The sequence below is a fragment of the Vipera berus genome (assembly GCF_964194415.1).
Source record: "Vipera berus genome assembly, chromosome: 1".
NCBI lineage: Eukaryota > Metazoa > Chordata > Lepidosauria > Squamata > Viperidae > Vipera > Vipera berus.
The window spans coordinates 29,950,429-29,972,929 of record NC_138202.1 but is presented as its reverse complement, the minus strand read 5'-3'; the positions used below and the strand labels follow the sequence as shown (position 1 = coordinate 29,972,929).

At 39.4% G+C, this 22,501-nt stretch overlaps 1 protein-coding gene across 13 annotated transcripts in view; it reads right to left on the bottom strand.

The window, feature by feature from the left end:
- SYNE2 (spectrin repeat containing nuclear envelope protein 2) overlaps positions 1–22,501 on the bottom strand; it is a 252,931-nt gene that overhangs the window by 185,490 nt on the left and 44,940 nt on the right. For all 13 annotated transcript variants that reach the window (XM_081313270.1, XM_081313260.1, XM_081313271.1 and 10 more), the window contains exons 14-27: positions 21,239–21,395; positions 19,733–19,829; positions 17,366–17,553; positions 17,110–17,274; positions 15,831–15,986; positions 12,685–12,855; positions 11,100–11,234; positions 9,899–10,054; positions 7,893–8,110; positions 4,691–4,754; positions 3,019–3,137; positions 2,238–2,361; positions 1,112–1,272; positions 161–308 (exon numbers count right to left, since the gene is read on the bottom strand). In XM_081313270.1, coding sequence (XP_081169396.1) covers positions 161–308; positions 1,112–1,272; positions 2,238–2,361; positions 3,019–3,137; positions 4,691–4,754; positions 7,893–8,110; positions 9,899–10,054; positions 11,100–11,234; positions 12,685–12,855; positions 15,831–15,986; positions 17,110–17,274; positions 17,366–17,553; positions 19,733–19,829; positions 21,239–21,395 — 2,059 coding nt within the window. The remainder of the gene's footprint in view (positions 1–160; positions 309–1,111; positions 1,273–2,237; positions 2,362–3,018; positions 3,138–4,690; positions 4,755–7,892; positions 8,111–9,898; positions 10,055–11,099; positions 11,235–12,684; positions 12,856–15,830; positions 15,987–17,109; positions 17,275–17,365; positions 17,554–19,732; positions 19,830–21,238; positions 21,396–22,501) is intronic.

Genomic DNA, 22,501 nt, shown 5'->3' with positions numbered 1-22,501 from the left:
CTGCTTCCAAGTTTTTTCTGAAAATTTCTTTTTGAAATTTTGCACTTAGGATTTTTGTGAATATAGTCTTAATGCTCTAGAAGAATGTGGGGGTAATCTATTGAAGATGAATAGATATTATTTGAATTCCAAAGAAAATTTTAACATGATCAGTACAAACCTTCACTTTCTTGTACAGAAGATCAGTTCTACTCATCATACAACGTGGAATGTCTCTTTTACAAAGTTGTTCTTCTGATCTGCAGAGTAAGACCCACTCATTTTCTATTGGCATAATAAGGGCCAAAGCAGCCTTTAAAGATTCCATCCTGAAGGATAGTAAGTGCAAAATGAACAGAACATCACCTAAGGAAATGTCTCCACACATTGTACAATATATAAGAACAAAGTTCTTGATACAACTCCATTAACATAATTTCTGCTTTTTGCTTTTTCATTAAAAGTCTTAGCTTTTGAGCATCAGCCAGACTTTGTAAAATTTTGACTAATAGGAGTAGGATAATCAATGCCCCAACTGACCATTTTGTTTAAAATATCTAGCCCACATGAGTATAAGGATAAAGTCTAGAAACAGAGCAAAACTTCCCAAGATTACTTCCATTGCCTGCAGAAGTTATTGAAAGAACTGGCCATCTAGGTGGATGTGCCATGTTTGACAAATCTAATCTGATATAATGTTTGATATCAATTACTACGACTTCCTTAGAAGTTCATAACGATGGGGCAACTTGAACACATCTTTGTTATCTTCATTTTTTGGGAATCTCTGTTGTTCCCTTTCAAGGCTAGATGAATATGATTATTATTTTTTTAAAAAAAGAGACCTTCCTAGAAATCAATCCAGATTGTGCATTATCACTTCTTCTCACTTTCTGTGGTCTCAGTCCATAAGGAACATAAGCCATCCCCTCTTCACATGAACAGCTGAATACTTAGGAGGCAATCTGCAAGCTAAACTAACTTTCTCCATCTCTCACACCATCTGATAAGTCAGACTAGTTCAGAACAGGGCATTACTGATTCTGTTGAAGACAAAATCTATGTGTGTTCCCCTTATGTCCATTCAATTAGAAGCCCACTACTTCTTCAAGTTTTAATTTGCCAACTGTACCTTTTATCTAAAGCAAACTGGAGCTCATCCCATTCTTTGTGCAAATCTTCCAGAGATTTCTCAGAGATGACAGAATTGTCCATCTCACTTGAGAACTTTACTAACTGTGAAGCCACAGAATCCAACAGTTTCCAGGAAGAATCACCTTTGCTATCTAAAGCCTGAAACAAAATGTATAAATAGTGACATGCTATATTTTTTTTAAGTAACAGTCAGATTTATAAACAAAAACATAGAAATAAAGTTCAACTATGCCTTTTTCCATAGTTTAACATAGTGTTTTAACTGAGACAACACACAGCCAGTTCATCTATTGGTTATAATACATTCATATAAATTCTAATTGGAATATTAATAAATTTAATAATTAAAATCAATTAATTTAATTTTAATAATTAATGTAATTATTAAATTAATTCATTTGTTAATTTCTCTGAACCTAATGAATGCTCAGTAAGTACCAGTGCTAACTCTGTTCAAATTGAAAAGATAAGCCTAGAGAAGGTATTATTCAAACTCTTGTGTTAGCCATTGCTAGGTTCCAAGAAACAGTTAAGGATTGCAAACTATAATCTTTACTTTCATAAACAGAAGTGTCATGCAATATGTCCTGCAGTATGTTTCTTTTGCAAGCTGTTCCATGGAGTGACCCATTAGAATCCATTTGTTTTTTACTGGCAAAATAAACACCTGTCTACATAATACCCCAAGATTACGTTTGGTGCTTGTTGAGCAAAAGTGCAGTGACACATTCTTTGGCATCCACCAAGCATCCTGCCTTACAAATTCGTTTTTTAAAAAAATATTTTTTTAAAAAAATTAATATGAAGTTAACAGGATATAAACCAAAGCATGAGCCTCAAGCAGAATCTTATACTAACGGTACTACTGGCTCTCTTAGTGGCCCCCGAGTCACTGTCAGAAACTCAAATGAGGATACTTGTATCCTAAGCTGTTATTTGTCCTCTGGTTTACAGGTATTTTATAACTGGCTCCACCTGACCTAATAACCATTTTATGAACATGTCCATTATATTCTCTCAAAATCCCAAATACAGCCACTTATGCTAAATGTCTGAGGAACCCTGACTTAACAGACAAATTAAGAAAGCACCTAAACACTTACTTCCAATGTTTGCAATTTCTTCTGGAGGGAAGAAATGTTTTTCACATCATCAATGAAAGACAGAGTTATAGTCTCTCTGATGCTCTTCAGGTGAAGCTTCAGATTATGTCTTGCTTTGTCATAGCTAAGAGAAAACTTGATATCATTAGTAATATTATGCAAAATTGGACATGAAAACAAGATTCCTGCTTCTTCTAATGCTGCCTTCTCCTCCTCCTCTTCATGAAATAATACAACTGTTTGTTTCCTATTACTTTCTCATTTCTTCTATCAGCCATCTTGACATGCAATCATCTTCTTACTTCCAGATCCTAAACTGAATGTGCTTTTTTATTTTTAAATTTACTTTCTGGCCAAGGGCCACAAAAAACATGTACAAAAAAGCAGGCTCTTAAATTGTTCAACATGCAAGTAAGCAAATCCAACCAGGAGAGGTCTGATTTCTGAGGATGAGGAAAGAACACCGTAGAAATTTTCCAAAAGGAGATGAAGCAAGGCACTTCTCTCAATTGGAAGAGCCCTCAGCTATTTAAAGACCAAATGATTGTGAAATCTAAAATAATTATTCAGAGTAGTCCAAAGAGAACAACTTGAGGAAAATACATTTTATGTTACTCTCTATAAGAATTCTAGGACTGGAATCTGACAGATCAAAACAAGGTAAGCCAGTTTGAAGATTCAGCTTTATTTTTTTAAAAAAAAAGATGCTTGCAAATTTATTCCAGATATTTCTGGTAAATACCTATTTCTTGTCACCTCAATATTTTACACTGAAATATACCTTTCTTTTAATTTTTTTAAGGCCAAGTCTCCATCACTTTCCAACTTTTCTGCATGCTGTCTGCCATTTTGAAATCCCTTTTCTGGTTCCAAATTTATACAAGAAACATCTTCTGAATCCTAAAAATATAACCAAAATATATAAATAATTGCAATATCCATAACAATAATTATGTATATTCAATAGAACAAGACCTTGTTAATTTTCCATATAAAAGGAAATTAAAGATTTCCAAAATTAAAGATTCATATAAAAAGACTGAAGGTTATAAAGCCACAAGGGAAATTACTTTCACAGATTTATTTTATCCTAATTCAGGACATTTTATATGAAAAGTTGTGATACTGAACATTTATATTTTCCCATTCATGTTGATAAAGAGGAACTTTCCATATGCATAAAGGCTGGGTTCAGCCATACCTAAAGCCAGATGTCCTTATTGCACTATTTTTTCCTATGTATTAGGAATGGCAAAATAGTAAAATATGCTCAGGCTAGAAATTACAACTTTTACAGAATACAGTTTTAAAATGCTTGTAGAAGGTAGTTTTAAAATAAATCTGAATTTTCAAATAAACATCTGAGATTTGCTCTCTGGTTTAGCAATCAGAATTATGAAAGTGGCAAATACTATTCCTCACAATTTCTTTTAGACAGAATAAGTAAATGACTATGCAGAACAAGTAAATTCAACTATATTTATTTATTCAAAACCATTATCGGGGGGGGGGGGAATTGATTAATGCTAATGGAAACTTCCAAGATATTTTTAAATTAGATTTATCCAGACATGGAATTCAGAGGCTGTCAAGGGAATAACTTATGCCTGATTTCAGGGAGGATTATAACTTTTTCTGCTTCTTTTAAAAAGTTGCAATACAGAAAAACCTTGGTTTGAAAGGTCTTAGCGCAGTAGACTTTGCATGCAAAGGATGAAATTTCACTGCAATTTATGTCATCTGCATCATGATGCAATGATGTTGAGGATCCATCTCTAAGCACGCCTGTGACTTTCACTGCCTTCTCACCCCACTCATAGCCAGCTGTATCCATATACTATCCAGTTGGTCTGAAGTGTCCAAGCAAAGCATCTTGGTCAGTGAGAGGGAACTTTCAGGCAGAAGAAACTTGCAACTGCTAAGCCCAGTATTTCTCAATCTTGGCAACTTGGACTTCAAGCTGCTAAGGTTGAGAAAGACTGACTTAGCCAGCTCCATTCTGGAAGCCCAAGGAGTTAGCACTCAAGGTAGACGTCAGAAGGTGATGCTGCAGAAGGGATGCAACAGACTGCTTGTATCTGAGGAGTATACAATGCAGCTGCTATTACAGGATAACAGTTTGTATTAAAAGCCTTGATATCAAAAGATATTAATGAATTAATAGCATGAACCCTATGCTATACTAAACAGACCTTATCATCACCAATGGACAAAAATGTTGTGCAAAAAAGGGCAAATTCTACAGCACCTATGAATTTCAGGTTTCCAGTGAGTGGCTCTGTAATTCATGCAAGACTATTTTTCAGGCTGTCACCTAATAACAAACAGACATTGATCAACAGACATTTATGTACATACATCAGTCTTCATCAGCCAGATGGAATGTGACTCCCCAAACTCAGTTTTGGATTAGGGAAGGCTGATCTAAATGAACATTAAAATGTGACTCTTACCTTTTCAGCTTCAGGATTCTGAGATGATACCTTCTCTTCATTGACTGAAGCAGGTGTAAGATCTCTGAATTTTAAAATGAAATAACATCAGAGCAGAGCAATGAAAAATACTTCTTAACACTGGGAAAAAGAAAAGGACCATCCCAATTCTATTTACTAAGTTACTAGTTACTAAGAAAGTAATTCAAAGTTTCCAAAATTTCATTTCTTGTCTTCTTTCTCTCTCATCTCCATCCCTGGCTCTTCCTTGGATTTAAAATTTGACATGTTCTATTCCTACATCACAAATAGTAGCATTTGCAGAGTCTTGCTATTTTCATCATAATGATGGAAACAACATTACAACATTGTGCTATAAGTTCTGCCCTTTTTGGGCACATGTGTGATACTGCAATGCATGTAAAGAATGGTTGGAGCCGGTGACATAGTCACCCCACTGCTGTTCTGAGTCTGACTTTCTTTGCTCCCACGTCTCATATATGTAGTGTATATTGGAGGTGGTGACCCTTTGTGAGCTGAATGCAATAAAATTTCATTTTAATGTATGCCAATTAATTTTAATTTAATTTAATTTATTAATATTTCTATACCGCCCTTCTCCCGAAAGACTCAGGGCGGTGCACAGGGCAAGAATAAAATACAAAGTTACAAATATTAAAAGAAGATTAAATAGTTGCCCATTAAAACAATTAATACACTACATTTATAAAAACCCCAAAAATACAACAATAGAAATACAAAAATAAAAACCCCACCAATCCCCCATCAGGCCAGGCCGGCTTGTTCGAACAAAAACGTCTTCAGATCGCGGCGAAAGGAGCGAAGATCGGGCGCCATCCGGAGCTCTACCGGTAACTGATTCCATAGTTCCGGAGCGCCCACAGAGAAGGATCTCCCCCTGGGGGCCACCAATCGACATTCTCTGATCGGTGGCACCCTGAGGAGACCCTCTCTGTGGGAACGCACAGGGCGCAGGGAGGTTGATGCCGGCAGCAGGTGTTCCCTGAGGTACTCCGGACCCCTGCCATGTAGGGCTTTAAACACCATTACTAGTACCTTGAATCTCACCCGGAAGACAACTGGTAACCAATGCAGCTCACGGAGCAGAGGTGTAACATGGGAGTATCGGGAGACTCCCAGCACAACTCTCGCAGCTGCATTCTGTACCAGTTGGAGCCTCCTGGTGGTCCTCAAGGGCAGCCCCATGTAGAGAGCGTTGCAGTAATCTAGACGAGAGGTCACGAGCGCATGAGTGACCGTGCATAAATCATCCCGGCTTAGATAGGGCCGCAACTGGTGCACCAGGCGAACCTGGGCGAAAGCCCCCCTAGTCACAGCCACTATGTGGTTTTCCAAGGTGAGCCATGAATCTAGGAGGACTCCCAAGTTGCGAGCCCTATCTACAGGGGGTAATAATTCACCCCCCATAGAAAGAGATGGAATATCCGAATAGACCCGGGATGAAGGTATGCAAAGCCACTCAGTCTTGTCGGTGTTGAGTTGAAGTCTGTTCCTCCCCATCCAGACCCGAACCGCCTCCAGGCAACGGGCCATCACGTTGAGGGCATCACTGGGGTGGTTTGGGGTAGAAAGAAAAAGCTGGGTATCATCAGCATACTGATGATACCCAACTCCAAAACCACGAATGATCTCACCCAGCGGTTTCATATAGATGTTGAACAGGAGAGGCGAGAGGACCGACCCCTGAGGAACTCCACAAACGAGAGACCTCGCGGTCGACCTCTGCCCTCCTGTCAACACCGACTGCGAACGTCCCTGGAGATAGGAGGAGAACCACTGTAAAACCGTGCCTCCCACTCCCAATCCCCTGAGACGCCACAGCAAGATACCATGGTCGATGGTATCGAAAGCCGCTGAGAGGTCTAATAGGACTAGAACAGAGGAATGTCCCCTGTCCGAGCCCTCCAGAGATCATTCACCAGCGCGACCAATGCCGTCTCCGTGCTGTACCCGGGCCTGAAACCCGATTGGTACGGGTCTAGATAATCCGCTTCATCCAGGACCAGAGGGAGCTGATGCGCCACCACACTCTCAACAACCTTCGCAAGGAAGCGAAGGTTGGAGACCGGACGAAAGTTGTTCAATACAGCTGGGTCCAAGGCAGGCTTCTTGAGGAGAGGCCTCACCACCGCCTCTTTCAAGACGGCAGGGAAGATACCCTCACTCAAAGAAGCCGATATAACTGCCTGGAACCAGCTGCGCGTCCTCTCCCGGGCTGCATAAACCAGCCAGGAAGGGCACGGGTCCAATAAACATATGGTGGAGCTCAGCCTCCCCATAATCCTGTCCACTTCCTCCGGAGTCACAGAATCAAACTCCTCCCAGGTAATATCGACAAGACCGCCCGTGTCCTGATCGTCAGACTCTGCCCACTCAGAGTCCAGACCGGTCCGAATCCGAGCGATTTTGTCCGACAGATGCTGGTTAAACTCCTTGGCACGACCCTGCAAGGGTTCCTCACTCACCTCCTGATTCAGGAGGGAGCGAGTCACCCTAAACAGGGCGGCCGGGCGATTATCTACGGACGCGATAAGGGTGGCGAAGTGGTTAGACCTCGCCTCCCTTGTCGCAGCGAGATAAGACCTAATATAGGCTCTTAGTCGCAATCGGTCGGATTCGGATCGGCTGGATCTCCAACCGCTCTCTAGGCCCCGTCTCCGACGCTTCATCTCCCGGAGCTCCGCGGAAAACCATGGAGCTCGACGGGATCTGCACCAGGTCAGGGGCCGCAAGGGTACAACTCGGTCAAGAGCCTCAGTGGCTGCCCTCAGTGTACATTCAAAGTGACAATAAAGTTATTATTCTATTCTATTCTATTCTATTCTATTCTATTCTATTCTATTCTATTCTATTCTATTCTATTCTATTCTATTCTATTCTATTCCATTCCATTCCATTCCATGTCCCCCTTTTGGAAAAAGTATTTTAATTTCAGGACCAATTTACACATAACGGTGACTTATAAGCTCCTTCCTCCAAAATAGCTTACCACACTAACATTTTGTAAAATGTCTGGTTTTAATTTACAGCATAATGAAATCCATTACTCCAGCCATGAAATGAGGGACTGACTGTCAAAGGTGTGTAATAGTTAAGAATCTCCCACAAAAGCATTTTTATGCTAAACCAACTATAAGTGCCCCCATGCCACAGTTCTACACTAATGATTGAAAATACCCACTCTTTCTCAGATGAATGGTCATCGCCAGTCCTAGATACCAACTCATTGTAAATAGTTGCTGCACATTTTTGAAGTTCTTTTTTCTTTTGCTCATATTCTGCAATTGGCAACTTAATTTTGGACTCCTTTTCCACTTTGGTTATTTTATCATTCATTGTTTTCAAAGCTTGTAAGCAAGTGTTAAGCTCACCCAGGCTACCTTGCTGAGAAAAGAAGGCCTAAATGGATACAGAAATGCAGATACAGATCTTGAGTACTCCAAGTCCTTGTTAACTGACAATTGAAATTACCTGCATTCTTCCTATAAAACTCTTAATGACAATCCCACAAACATATTTAAACCTAACTTAACCAATCCTATTCTTGAAGCACCATGGCTATGGCTACACTATGGATGAGGTATGTCTGCTGAAATTCAGAAGCCAAAGGGTTGATCTGTTAACACATTCAATTGTCCTTGTTGATGTGTAGTTGAGCTCTTTGCTCCATTAGATGACTAGTCCATAAGGTGCATCAAATTCAATATCCAAAGGTGCCTTGGAATATGCAAAGGGGCAAATTTAAATTCTGTCTGCCATGCTTCAAACAGGGACATACACCTTTTAGAAAGAAAATCCAAAACACTGGACAGCCAAATAGCAGAGAAAAAACTAAAAGGATCAGAATACCTACCCAGTTATTCTTCACCTGTAATTTAGTTCACAGGTACCACCATGGATAAAAAAAATTATCCTGTCTACTTACTGTAGACAGGCAGAATATGCACATTTTCATCTCAGGTATATAGATTCTACTGAACTAGTAGGTTATAATTATTTCACTTTGGGATATGCAGCTAACCAACTTACTAAATACATCATTATATCATTATTTATTTATTTATTTATTTATTTAATTTATTATATTTGTATACCGCCCTTCTCCCGAAGGACTCAGGGCGGTGAACAGGGCACATATAAAAAATACAGAATACAAAGATTAAAAAAGAATTAAATACGAGCCCGAGCTAAAACAATCAATAGTGATATAAAAAATCCCCCTTAAAAACCCCAACACATCCCCCATCAGGCCAGGCCGGCTTGTTCAAATAGATAGGTCTTCAGACCGCGTCAGAAGGAGCGAAGGTCAGGTGCCATCCGGAGCTCAACCAGCAGCTGATTCCATAAAGCCGGAGCGCCCACAGAGAAGGCCCTCCCCCTGGGGGCCACCAGCCGACATTCTCTGACCGGTGGCACCCTGAGGAGGCCCTCTCTGTGGGAACGCACGGGGTGGAGGGAAGTTGACGCCGGCAGCAGGTGATCCCCAAGGTACTCTGGACCCATGCCATGTAGGGCCTTAAAAACCATTACCAGAACCTTGAATCTCACCCGGAAGACAACTGGTAACCAATGCAGCTTGCGGAGCAAAGGTGTAACATGGGAGTACCGGGAGACTCCCAAGACAACTCTCGCGGCTGCATTCTGTACCAGCTGGAGCCTCCGAGTGGTCTTCAAGGGAAGCCCCATGTAGAGAGCATTGCAGTAGTCCAGACGAGAGGTCACGAGCTCATGAGTGACCGTACACAGGGCATCCCGGTCCAGATAGGGCCGCAACTGGCGCACCAGGCGAACCTGGGCGAAAGCCCCCCTAGTCACAGCTACTATACGATCTTCCAGAGTAAGCCGCGAGTCCAGGAGGACTCCCAAGTTGCGAGCCCTATCTACGGGGGGTAAAAGCTCACCCCCCATGAAAAGAGGTGGAATATTCTGAATATCCCGGGATGCCGGTATGCATTATACTAATGCATCATTCAGTTTTACATTGTTTCCCAGTTGAGCAGGCAGACAATTCCAGCTTAGTTTTTGGCCTCTCCCAGTGACAATGATGTCAGGAAACAGAGTCAAAGGAAATCTCTCGTGGCATTGAAATACCAGAAAATCACAACTGTAATTCTGGCCCATTATATGGTATCTTGTAAAATAAAAAATGTCTGAGAAACAAAAGACAATGCCAATTTTACATGGTACCTCATGCTCCTCAATAAGTCCTTTTGTTTTCCCCGCATTGAGCAGTTTCTTCTCTTTATTTATCTGCTTATTGAGATTTGAAAAAGTCTTATTGAACTTCTCTCTTTCGATTTTCAATTTCAGGTGAATATAGGACATGATTTCACAGCGAGCAGCCTGCAAAAGAGATGGCCAAATCTGAATATTCTTTTTAAGTGGCAAGGGAAGTATTTTACATCCAAATCTTGTTCTAAGATCAGAATAACATGTTAGTTTCAGAACCCTGCAAGCTATGTGTCTATTCATTGCAATCTTCCTGAGTTTCCAGCTAACACAGCATTTAAGGCAATTAACAGCAAAATAAACACAGAAGAATTAAGTTGTAATTAAAAGATTAAATTTCACCCAAAGGAAATGTGGATAAGAGAGAGAGAGAGAATATAGAAAGGTTCACAAAATCTTCCTCTACAAATTTGCTTGGCATATTTAGGCACTTCCCATCATTAAAAATGTCTATAGTGATTAACAATGAAATCCATGATGAAAAACAAATGAACAAATAAAACACACAGAGAACAATAGCAAAATATCATCCTGTGTTTTATTTCTTCAAGTAATCTAATATTTATATACTGTAAATACGTCAAGTCTAAATATTTGACAATTTTATTAAAAAGGGAAGCAAGTTAAAACATGAATAGGCTGTGGCCTATTTGGAACTGAGCTGTGTAAGTGGCTGGTCGGCGCACGTGCAGCTCAACTTGTGCGAGCAGCAGGCCAACGGGCACTTGCTTGTATGTGTGCCAATCCGCCGCTCATGCAAGTCAAGCTGTGTGTGTGCGCCAGCCCACCACTCATGTGAGTTGGACTACGTGCACACATGTGCACCAGCCCACCAGTCATGTGGCCTAGTTTATCTCTCTCTCCCTACCCCAGCTGGGCTGCCAAGCCGCAACAGTTGGGGACTGCTGCTCTATACAGTTGCTGTAGATATAGAGAAAGTTCTGGTAACCACCTAAAAGTAACTTGTCCGTCAATACTTAGTGGAACTAATGTATTGAGACATATCTTCAGCCTAGGTTTCTTTGGATGAAGCTAATAATTCTCACCATTATATTACTCATACTGCAGAAAAAAACCCTGCAAACATTTCATGTAAATATTAAATACTCAAGTGGCTTCTTCTTGATTAAAATATGTATTTCCAAGCACATTTTCTCACCTCCCATCTATCACAAACATCTTTGCTCCTTTCCTCCACCAGTGCCTTTTCATGAGCCGATAAAATGCTTTTCAGTTGTTCCACGGCTTTCAAAAACTTGCTAAGAATGTTAGTATCCAAGATGCTAAAAGCCTCCTGGAAGAAAATGACATAAAATTACGGAATGGTAATCAAAACAGCCACCCCCACCCCCACCCCAAAGTAGATTCATGCCTAGGTGATACAAGTGTTCTTCCGATTCCAGTAGAATTACAGATTAAAACAAGGTTTGCTGGACATAGAGTGACAGCCTTTGAAATAACTTGTTTTAAGCCACTATCAGAACAAGAACAGCTCATCTGATGTGCGTTCAGTATTTTCATGCTGGCTTGGAGAATTCTGGGAGTTGAAGTCCACACATTTTAAAGTTGCCAAGGTCGAGAAACACTAAGTCAGCCCCTAGGACATAATGCACTGAATAGCTTCTGTAGCCCTAACAGGCAGATAACATCACAGACTAGTCTGTGTATCTTTCCTAGGCTCTCTGGTCTTATTAGTTTGAAGACCTGTTACTATCCCTTCCCATTAGATCTTTGATATAACTCTAGGGCACTGAATAGGGAAATTACAAGTATCTCCACTCTACCCTGTTCTGATCTCAGCCGCATAACCCTTACTAGATAAAACCAGCAGGTGTGGCCTACTGGATTCCCGAGTTAAACTCTCAAGTGTATTTGTTTGTTTAACAATATTAGATGCAGCTTTCTACCAAGAAGCTGCATCCCTTGAGGACATGCCATCATATTTCAATTAGTTTACAATCAAAAGCAGAAGGAAAAAAGGCACTGCCGTTCCTTTCTTAAAAAAAGAAAAATATTATTTTACTGAACTCTAAGATGCAAGTAATACATTATATTATTTGGGTACACTGGTATCTATACAGTATGAACCCTAACACTATGATGATTTAGGCAACTTAATATTTACAGGTAACGAAAAGACTTTATGCCAATATTAACTATAGTTTCTAAATTGTAACTGTTAATGAACATAAGGTTGCTGTTTCTGTTAACAGGTGGTTAATCTATGGCAGTAAAAAATCAGGGGTCTGGTAATATCTTTTCCAACCAATGCAGGAATTGCAGCTCACAAGCTTATACATAAAACATGTTAACTGAAACATGTGCTTTCAGACTTGGTTTGGAGACATCACTTTGTTGTTCTTCACAGTGCAGATTATTTATATCTGGGATATACAATTTCCATCAATTCAAAGACTGCACCACATTTTGCATAATATTTTGAGGATCTCATTCCAAAAGTATAGAGGGCCGGGCTTGTTTCGGGAGTTGGCTTTAACAGGTAAAATGACTGCCTTAAGCATTTACAAGATATAAAGAATTCATTAAGCCTCTAAAAATAATGACAGACCTCAAGGTATCATAAAAGGAACACTGGTAGAACATACTTTTTTTTAACTTCTGCCTGGAGACATCCTTAACATGCATTTTTAAAGCTCGCATAGTACCCACTTTTGTTTTTCATTTATGACAGCTAAAGTATTTTGCCCTTTAGAATACTGCAGTGATATCATGGATTAACTCACTTCATATTTTGAATGTGGTTCTTCAGAAATTGTCTTTTGGCCTAGAAGATGCATAGCTTTTAGAAGGATTGTTTCGAGTTCCTTGTGAGCTTTTTCAAAGTTTAGCTTGACCTCATCTTCTGAGAACTCATCTGGTGTACATGGATCTGTCTGAAGGCTAACAGGAACAATCTAGGAAGAAAAATCATAGGAAAAAGAGTCATGTAGTCTCATCATGTATCCACTGTCATCAAAAGGCCTGTGACCCATCTTTTCCTTTGACTCAATTGTTAGAGACTTTAGATGGAAGATGGAAAACCTACTGTTTAAACTTTCTGTAAACTTATATTAATTGCATACTAAGAATATTTTCCTGGAACTGGAATAATCCCAATGACCATGATCAAAATACAGACAAGCATGGGAAGATGTATATATTTCAGGATTATGTACATTTTTGTAATTCATTCTCTTACAGGACTGCATTAAAAAAAATTCCTTTGTGGATCTGATCCTCTTAAAAACTAGAAAGTGGAAAAGATAAATATAAGACATGGATAACATAGGATGAGATGTGGCTGAAAAAAGATAAGTTTCATAAACAGAAGTGCCATTTCTAAATGGTAAAATAATCCCATTATAGTCTGCCTTGATCATAGCTCCACATCAAGTACTATGTCAAGTTCTAGCCACTGCACTTTAGGAAGGATTCAGAGAAAATTGAAAAATGTTCAACTATGGGCAATGAAGATGATAGGAGAATAGAAACTCTTATGAAGAGGGATTGAAGGAACTGGGTATGCTTATCCATTAAAAAAGATAACTGAGGGAGAATATAATGACACCCTTCAAATACTTAAAAGGAGATCTCTCAGAATAAGGTCAAGACCTCATCTTTCTCACCAGAATGCAGAATATGAAATAATGGACTTTACAGTTGATTTAGAAGAAAGAAAGAAAGAAAGAAAGAAAGAAAGAAAGAAAGAAAGAAAGAAAGAAAGAAAGAAAGAAAGAAAGAAAGAAAGAAAGAAAGAAAGAAAGAAAGAAAGAAAGAAAGAAAGAAAGAAAGAAAGAAAGAAAGAAAGAAAGAAAGAAAGAAAGAATGCACTGTATGCAGATGTTGGAAAGAGCTGTGGGAGAAGGTGTCTATGGAAGGGTAGCTGGGGTGATGGACTACAGTGAGGCAACAGTTTCCTGGCAGGAGGGCACATATTCCTGAAGGTGGGAGGAGGGGACAGACAAGAGGCAGCCCAACCCAGGCCTGGATTGGAAGCAAGTAAGTTTGGATAGCCATTCCCTAAAATCTCCCAGGGAATATCTGTTAGGGAAAGAGAAGTAAGGATTTAGTTTGGCAAGATTCCATCTACTTTGTTGTTGTTAGTTGCGAAGTCGTGTCCGACCCATCGCGACCCTATGGACAACGTTCCTCCAGGCTTTCCTGTCCTCTCCATCTACTACATATAAGCAAATAAAGTCCTGAACTCTAGCTGGATTGTTCCATGTTGTTCTTGGGCTTAGCCTAAGAAGAAAGCTCCATTTTCCAATAAGATACAGTTAGAAGTCTATGCAAGCCTTTGTTCTGGATAACTGACTTTTAGACCTCTCCAAAGCAGGCTTGAACCAAGCTGACCAAGCCAAAGAGTAAGCAACAGCGCAGGAAATATAATCCAGGGGTCCCCAAACACTCGTCCGTGGACTGGTACCAGGCTGCAGCATGCCAGCAGCCGGTCCACACAAACAAGCAAAGCCCCATCCGTGGGATGCAGGCAGCACACAAAACCACACACTCTCCGGTCCATGGAAAAACCTTTCTCCATGAAACTGGTCCCTGGTGCCCAAAGGTTTGGGGACCTCTGCTCTAATCTATTGTATGTAAGCAAATAAAGAACTGAACTCAGGATTGCTCCACTGTTGTTCTTGGGTTTAATCCAACAAGAGCCTAGAAAGTTCAGCAGAAACTTCTGCAGAGAAGGTTTAAAAGTCAAGATAGCAACTGCAACCATGAGATTGAAGCCTTGCTCCCTTTTATATGGGTGACACACAAAGAATAGGAAGAAGCTTCAATCATTTGGCCATGCCTGGCAGCTTAATGTTTTGACAGGCCCTCTCCATAAATGCACCTGAACTTAAGTCAAGCGTTGGTCAATATGAACCACATTATACTTCTTAGGGATGCGGTGGCTCAGTGGGTTAGGACGCTGAGCTTGTCGATCAGAAGGTCGGCAGTTTGGCGGGTCAAATCCCGAGTGCCGTGTAACAGAGTGAGCACCTGTTACTCGTCCTAGCTTCTGCCAACCTAGCAGTTCGAAAGCACGTAAAAATGCAAGTAGAAAAATAGGGACCACTATGGTGGGAAGGTAACAGCATTCCGTGCACCTTTGGCGTCTAGTCATGCCAGCCACATGACCACGGAGATGTCCTCGGACAAGCGCTGGCTCTTCGGCTTTGAAACGGAGATGAGCACCGGCCCCTAGAGTTGGAAACGACTAGCATGCATGTGCGGGGGAACCTTTACCTTTATTCTTCTTAGATATAACAAAGCCAGAATTGAGAAAAGAGCAACAGACAATAAATGCCACCTATGCAAAGAAACTGAAAAAACAGTGGATCACTGTTGCAAGAAGATCGCAAACAAGCAAAGGTGGTACCAATAGTAAAAGGGGCCTTGGGTGCAATCCCAAAACAACTGGAGCATACTTAAACACCATCAACATTGACAAATTTGCCATCAGTTAATTGCAAAAGGAACTCGGAACAGCTTACCTCCTGCGATGATATCTATAACACTGTCAAACATCCAGATTTGCCTATCCCAGGTTCTTGGAAAGGATTCGATAAGTAGACAAAAATGCCAAACCCAATCTTAATATCTGCCTGATTGTGCGACGAATCATCATCATCATAAACTTATTTTTACTATTGTTCCCCAGCTATTAGTAATTTGAAAACAGCATAATTATCATGACTTATAACCATAAGAGCATTAGTAACCGCCCAGTACATCTGCAGATCTGGAAGCAGGATTATGGGTGGGATTTTTCCGCTCCCTCCATAATTCCTTGAAAATGCACAAAAACTACATCATCCATAATGAATGGCAAGAGTGCAGCAAATAAGGCAAGTACTAAAATTCCAGTTTATATACGTATAAAGTAGCAGATTTTTACCTCTGCCTTTTCAAAGCACTTTTTAGGAAGCTCCTTTGAGGGTTGTACTGGATTATTAAACACGTCTGGATTGAATTTCCTAGAAGTCTCAACATTTCCACTGTTATCTGTTACTAACATCATTTCTTCCTCTTGCATCCTCAAAAATTTCATTTCCTTTAAACATGAAACAACATTTGTTAAATTCCTCAAGTCTGTTAATTGGACTTTGGTGGCTTTATTCTATGTATGTGTTTGTATTAATGAGAGTCATCCAAGAATCTAAAAACATGATACTTTTAATTGATTTTATCAATTAGCACAATAAAGTAACAACTATTATGACTGGTTAATGTTCTTGTATATATAGTTGGAGTCTTAAAAATGTGGCAATATCAGCATATATCAAGGTCTTTTCACCATGCTTTCTTAAAAAAGAAATCTACTAATTAAGAATATTTCATGCATACAAGAAAGTAGGTCCATTAAGGCTATGCCACAATAAATCTCTTGTGTTACTAATTTATTGCAAAACCATCAATGACTTTTGAAGGCTTAAATTGATAGGTCAAATGCAAGTGCAAATTCCATTTCTGTAAAAATGATAACTGCAGTCTAAGAAAACCTTGAGATTAGTCCCTACAGCCACTGAATTCTAATTTTAACTTGATAGAAAGGAAGAAATAATTAAATACAGAAGGAATAATAATATTCACTTTAATTTTACATAATATTAAAATTAAATGTAATTGACTATGAATGACAGGATTAAAATTTGACACATCTCATAAGCATCTATCTGGGGGAGGCTAGTTATCACTTCATTTGAATTTTTTTCAAAAAACCAGGGATGAGTCTGCAGATTTTATATGTAAATATAGAATATGGAGCCGTGGTGGAGCAGTAGTTAGAATATAGTATTTCAGGCTAACTCACTGCTCACTGCCAAGAGTTCCATTCTGACCAGCTCATGGTTGACTCAGCCATTCATCTTTCCGAGGTTAGTAAAATAAAGACCCAGATTGTTGGGGGCAATACGCTGACTCTGTAAACTGCTTAGAGAGGGCTATAAAGCACTGTGGAACGGTATATAAGTCAAAGTGCTATTGCTATTGCTATGTAAATTTAATACTGAACTATTGGCATTGAGCTTAAACCCAAAGTGATGATATGAAACTTTTTATTCTTTCTCTAGCCTCTAACCTCACAGTACAGCGAGGTGTTAATATTATAACATCTCACAGTACCTTAAAATATGATTTGATCAAATTAGGAAAGTAAAGTATTTATGTCCACTCACAAACTTTGTCTTCTTTATAAGCTTAGCCCATTTTCTGTTCAATTTTTTCAGTTCTCCGGAAACAGCTGATCCCACTTCTGCATTGCTGGATTCAATCAAAAAGTTTCCAGATTCGTTCAAGCAGCCATGCCGTGAATTCCAAGCTGCCAAAGTTTCTGGGGATATCTAAAGGACCATGTTAAAATTCATATGATTTTTATGGTACATCCATAATTTACAAAACAATTTCAATAACTGTGGAAAAAAATAAACATACCTTCTTAAGATGGTCTTTTCGAGTCTCTTCCAGCCAGGATTTTAGCAACTGGATGTTCTCCATATAAATGGCCCAAGATGATAAAACTTTTTTTAAAGTATCGTTCACATTGTTAATGTACTCTCTGCACTTGGAAATCTGAACTTCTGTCATCTTAAACAATTTGACTGTTTCTTCAGGATCAATTTCTAAAATGTTTTAAAATAATAACATCATTAACCATTTCTACAGTTGTATACAAAGACCTTCCTGGTTCATTTTATACAACTAGAAGCTGTAAGCAGATTTTACAGATCAGAAATCAAGATTGAAAGAGAACAACTTGCACAAGGTACATAAATATGTCACTGGGATGAGCCTCAACCTATATTTAACATACAATTATAACTCAATCCTTGCATTATATATATGCATAAACTGTAGTTAAGTAAATTTGCCATAAGGATCAAGCCTTCAGCCTATATTTAATGAAATTGTCTCACTTCATCTTGCCATTCAAAACCATTCTTTTGTAGGCTCCCATAAGATGGAAAGCACTTACATATCTACTAACAGGGGAATAATAGGTACACAATATAATGTTTGTTCTGTCCCAAATAGCTACCTTATAGATGATTCAAATCTAATTAATATAGCTTAGTGGCTCATAGGGTACCAGTCATAGGTAAGCAAAGTCAAGAAACATGCATTCAGGAAACTTGTCAGTGTTTCTTCCCTATCTTACACCAAACAAAACCATGTAGGGTTATTTAGTAATTTTTCCTGAAAATCCTTCCTTAAGAATTTAGGAATTCTCCCCACTTCCAAGGCAAGTTGTACATTCCCTTGTTCTCAGGAAAATACTGAATATATTTTGGGGCTCCACAAATTGCTTTCATTAAATGCTTATTACTGCTACAACAAAAAAAAATCACTTTATACTGAAAACAAGAACACTTGGGAGAAGAGGGGGGGGTAATCTTTTTCAAAAGATAAATTTGTATTTTATCTTAGTGAGGACAAGGCCAAAGATCTCATGACAGTGTAACAAATGCATGTCCTTGAATGTTCAAGATTCTAGCCATTCCATTAGAATATAGAATAAAATAGAGCTGGAAGGGACCTTTGAGGTCTTCTAGTCCAGTCCATTGCTCAAGCAGGAGAACCTATACCATCTCAGACAAGTGTCTGTCTGGCCTCTTTTTAAAAATCTCCAGTGATGAAGGGTCCATGATTTCTGGGGGCTAGCTATTCCACTGGTTAATTGTCCTCACTGTCAGGAGGTTTCTCCTTAATTCCAGGTTGCTTCTCTCTTTGATCAGTTTCCAATCATTGTTTCTTGTCCTGCCCTCTGGTGCTTTGGTGAACAACCTGGCCCCCTCTGCCTTGTGGCAGCCCCTCAGATACTGGAATACTGTTATCATGTCTCCCCTATTTCTTCTTTTCTTTAGACTAGGCAAACCCAAGTCCTGCAGCTGTTCTTCGTATGTTTTAGTCTCCAGGCTTTTGATCATCTTAGTTGCTCTTCTCTGAATTTTTTTTCCAAACTCTCAACATATTTTCTGTGATATGGTGACCAACATTGGCTGCAGTATTGCAGATGTGGTCTTACTAGGGTTTTATAAAGCGGTACTAATACTTTGTGTGATCTGGATTCTATGCCTCTGTTTTATACAACCCAGGATTGTATTAGCTTTTTTGGTTGCTGCTGCACACTGCTGGTTCAGTCAAGTGATGTCCACTAAGACTCCAAGGTCCTTCTCACAGTTACTGTTTTTGAGCCAGATCTTGCCTAATTTGTACTTATACCTTTGATTTTTCCTGCTTAAATGTAAAACTTTGCTTTTCTCCACATTGAAACTCATTTTGTTGGATAGGGCCCATTGTTGAAGTTTCTCAAGATCTTTTTGGATCCTGAGTTTGTCTTCTGGGGTGTTGGCTACTCCTGTCAGTTTGGTGTTATCTGCAAATCTGTTGAGTTCCTCTTCAATTCCCTCATCTAAGTCTTGATGAAGATATTGAAGAGTACTGGGCCTAAGACAGAACCTTGTGGTATCCCACTGTTTACTTCTCTCCATGTGGATGTAGTGCCGTTGAGAACTAGTTAGTTCCTTACACTTTCTTTGCTCTGTCTCTAGCCAATATTCTCTATTCAATACCCAATGAACACACGTCATTCTCTTAAGGCTGTTTTCAAGAAGGAAAATATGTCCTCTGACAGTTCCCCCTCTCCCATTTTTTATATGCCCTTAAATCTTAAGGTTCTTTAAATGCATTGTTGTAATTCATAGGTTGTGCGATTCTGGCTCTGTAACAATAATCCTCACAGACCGAGCACTGAAAATCAAGGGAATGATACAAGCCACTGTGATGTTTATGAATTCTTACCCAAATTAGGAGCCTGTATCATTTTGTTCTTCTGTGCTTCACATACTTGCAATGCAGTGTCTAGTTGACTAAGAAAACCTTTTTCTTCAACAAAATTCTGCCCCAAAATAAAATAACACATTTGTTTAAGAGATGTTTGCCACTGTAGAGAACTAGAAGTAATTCAATTTGAGATTTACAGATTCTCTGATTTTATGTGGATCAGATGAAACAGAGACAAAGTAAGGGATAAAACCAAGGAAACTGCGGAGGTGGAGGAGGGTAAGAAAGAATTTTAATAATTAAAATGTCCATGAGAATAACACAATGAAAGAAACAAAAAACAAAAACCCTCATCCAGCACAGTTTGTACCATGCATTAACTTTGAAATATCTGACAGTCCTGGAACAGATGATCTCAACTGAAATTTAACAAACAGCTTTTAAAAACAACAGGACTTTGTACAAGCAGTTCAAGAGTGAATAGTCTTGTCTGCCTCTTAAACCACCAACAACACTGTCAAGGTTCAGACCTTACAACATTTGGCAAGTCTTCCTTCCTTCTCGGAGAAACAAATCATGGTTTTTTCTCAGGCCTCTTATTAAATGTTTGTAGATTTACACTGACATCTGCTGGACATTCATATAAGAAGAATTAAGACTGATATGATGGGAATTTCTGATGCGAAAAAGCAATTTTTATATGGGAGATAGTTGAAACCTTCAAGGACAGGGGTGTCAAACTGGTGGCCCGCGGGCCAGATGTATCATGCGTAGGCCACGCCCACCCCGGCTCCACAAAGGCAAAAAAACATCGTGATACATCACGATACGTCACGTGACGCGATTGAGTTTGACACCTGTGTTCAAGGACAAAAAGCAAGCAGTTCAAAAGCTGTTGACTTGAAAAGGGAGGAGGAAGGAGCCCAGTATTTAAAGCTTAGACCAGTTCATACACATATAGGGCAGGATTCCTGTACACTGCTAGATGCTGAACTGCTTTGTTCATATGGGTTTGTAATACTCTGCAATGGATGTACTTATCTGAACTTCTTGGGTCTGCTGGGGGATGCGTTGCTGAGAAGGAGTTTGTCATAGCTATAAAAAGCCTTGACAATATATATATTACTTATTTACAACTGCAGCTAAAATATGGCACTTATAACATGCTAAATCCATAATGCATATTTGGATGAAAATTACTTGCTGGTTAAAGTGCTGGCCTAGAAACCAGGGGACTGTGAGTTCTAGTCCTGCCTTATGCATGAAAGCCAACTGGGTGACTTTGGGCCAGTCACTCTTTCTCTCAGCCCAACCCACCTCAAAGGGTTGTTGTTATGGGGAAAATAGGAGGTGGAAGAAGTATTATTTATGTTCACTGCCTTAAGTTAATTATAAAAATAATAAAGGTGGGATTAAAAAAAATTAAAATGAATAAATAGTATGCACAAAATATGTATGGGTGCCTTTGATTTGACTCTTTAGTCTCTTCTGCACAACTATCCAAGAAGCAACTATAATGCTTACATGCCAATCTAATAGCAATAACTCCACAGACTCCTTGGTTCCAAACTTGATATGCCAGATGTTCAATTTAGATGTCAGTTCATTGAAGACAGCTGAGCTGGATGAGCAGTAATATTCCACAATAATGCTGAAATGTTCAAGTTGAATTTTGCTGAACCTGAAAATAAACCCAACATCTTGTCTATAAAATGTAAGACAAAACCAATGAGCCTGATCTGCACTCCACAAGACATGCTGTGATCTAGAAAAATGGACAGCTTTTTACCAGCTAAATAAGTTGATCTGTTTTTATTACCAACCAATTTACAGATGTGTTAGGCCAGACATGTCAAACACAAGGCCCGGGGGCCAGTTTCATGTGGCCCACGAAGCCATCCTGGAAACAGTGAGGGAACTGCCCCCACTGCCTTGGCCCTGGCCCAGAGACCCTCCTTCTGCCAGAGACCCTCAGATCTGTCCCACTCCTGCCCAGGCCCCCATAGGCACCCTTGATGTGAACGATGTAGAGCTGGCCATGCCCACACAGTAGGCCACACACACTCTAGCCACGCCCACCCAGTAGGCCATGCCCACCCTGGCCATACCCACCTGGCCCCTTGAGGGCAACCGCAATGCTGATGCGGCCCTCAATGAAATTGAGTTTGACACCCCTGTGTTAGGCTGAACTGGGAACAGGAAATGCTGTGATCTCAAAAGAGTACTATACTTAGAAGGACACAACTTACAACTTGGATGGAAACAACAAAATCCATAAATACTTTCAAAATCACTATGTAAGAAATGCTTTGCTTTTAACATGGGAAAAGATAAAAATGAAAATTTATATGAAAATACCAGGATGGATCTCAACAATGGAAGTGTTTGTGCACCCAAATTTAATTAATTATGAGAAACTTGTGACTTATAGAGACATTTTGAATACTGAAGGGAAACTACAAACTAAACAAGAAATGAAAGAACAGGGCATTGAGCTATCATGGTGGCCACATTTGAAAATGCAAATGAGATATGAGAAAGATGCCAAAACTATGGTTTTTATAAAGACCAGATAGTGTTTGACCAGATACTATTGTCATCAGATGAAAAATTGATTAAAAAACTATAAATTTTTATTAAACCTGAAGATGGAAGATGAACAAGTCAAAGAAACAATGATAAGTTGGGCAAAAAACTTTGGGCACAAGGTAGAGTTAGAAAAATGGCAAAATTTTTGAGAGCATTATGACCAAGAAGAATGATTTGAATACCGAGGGGAAATCAAGC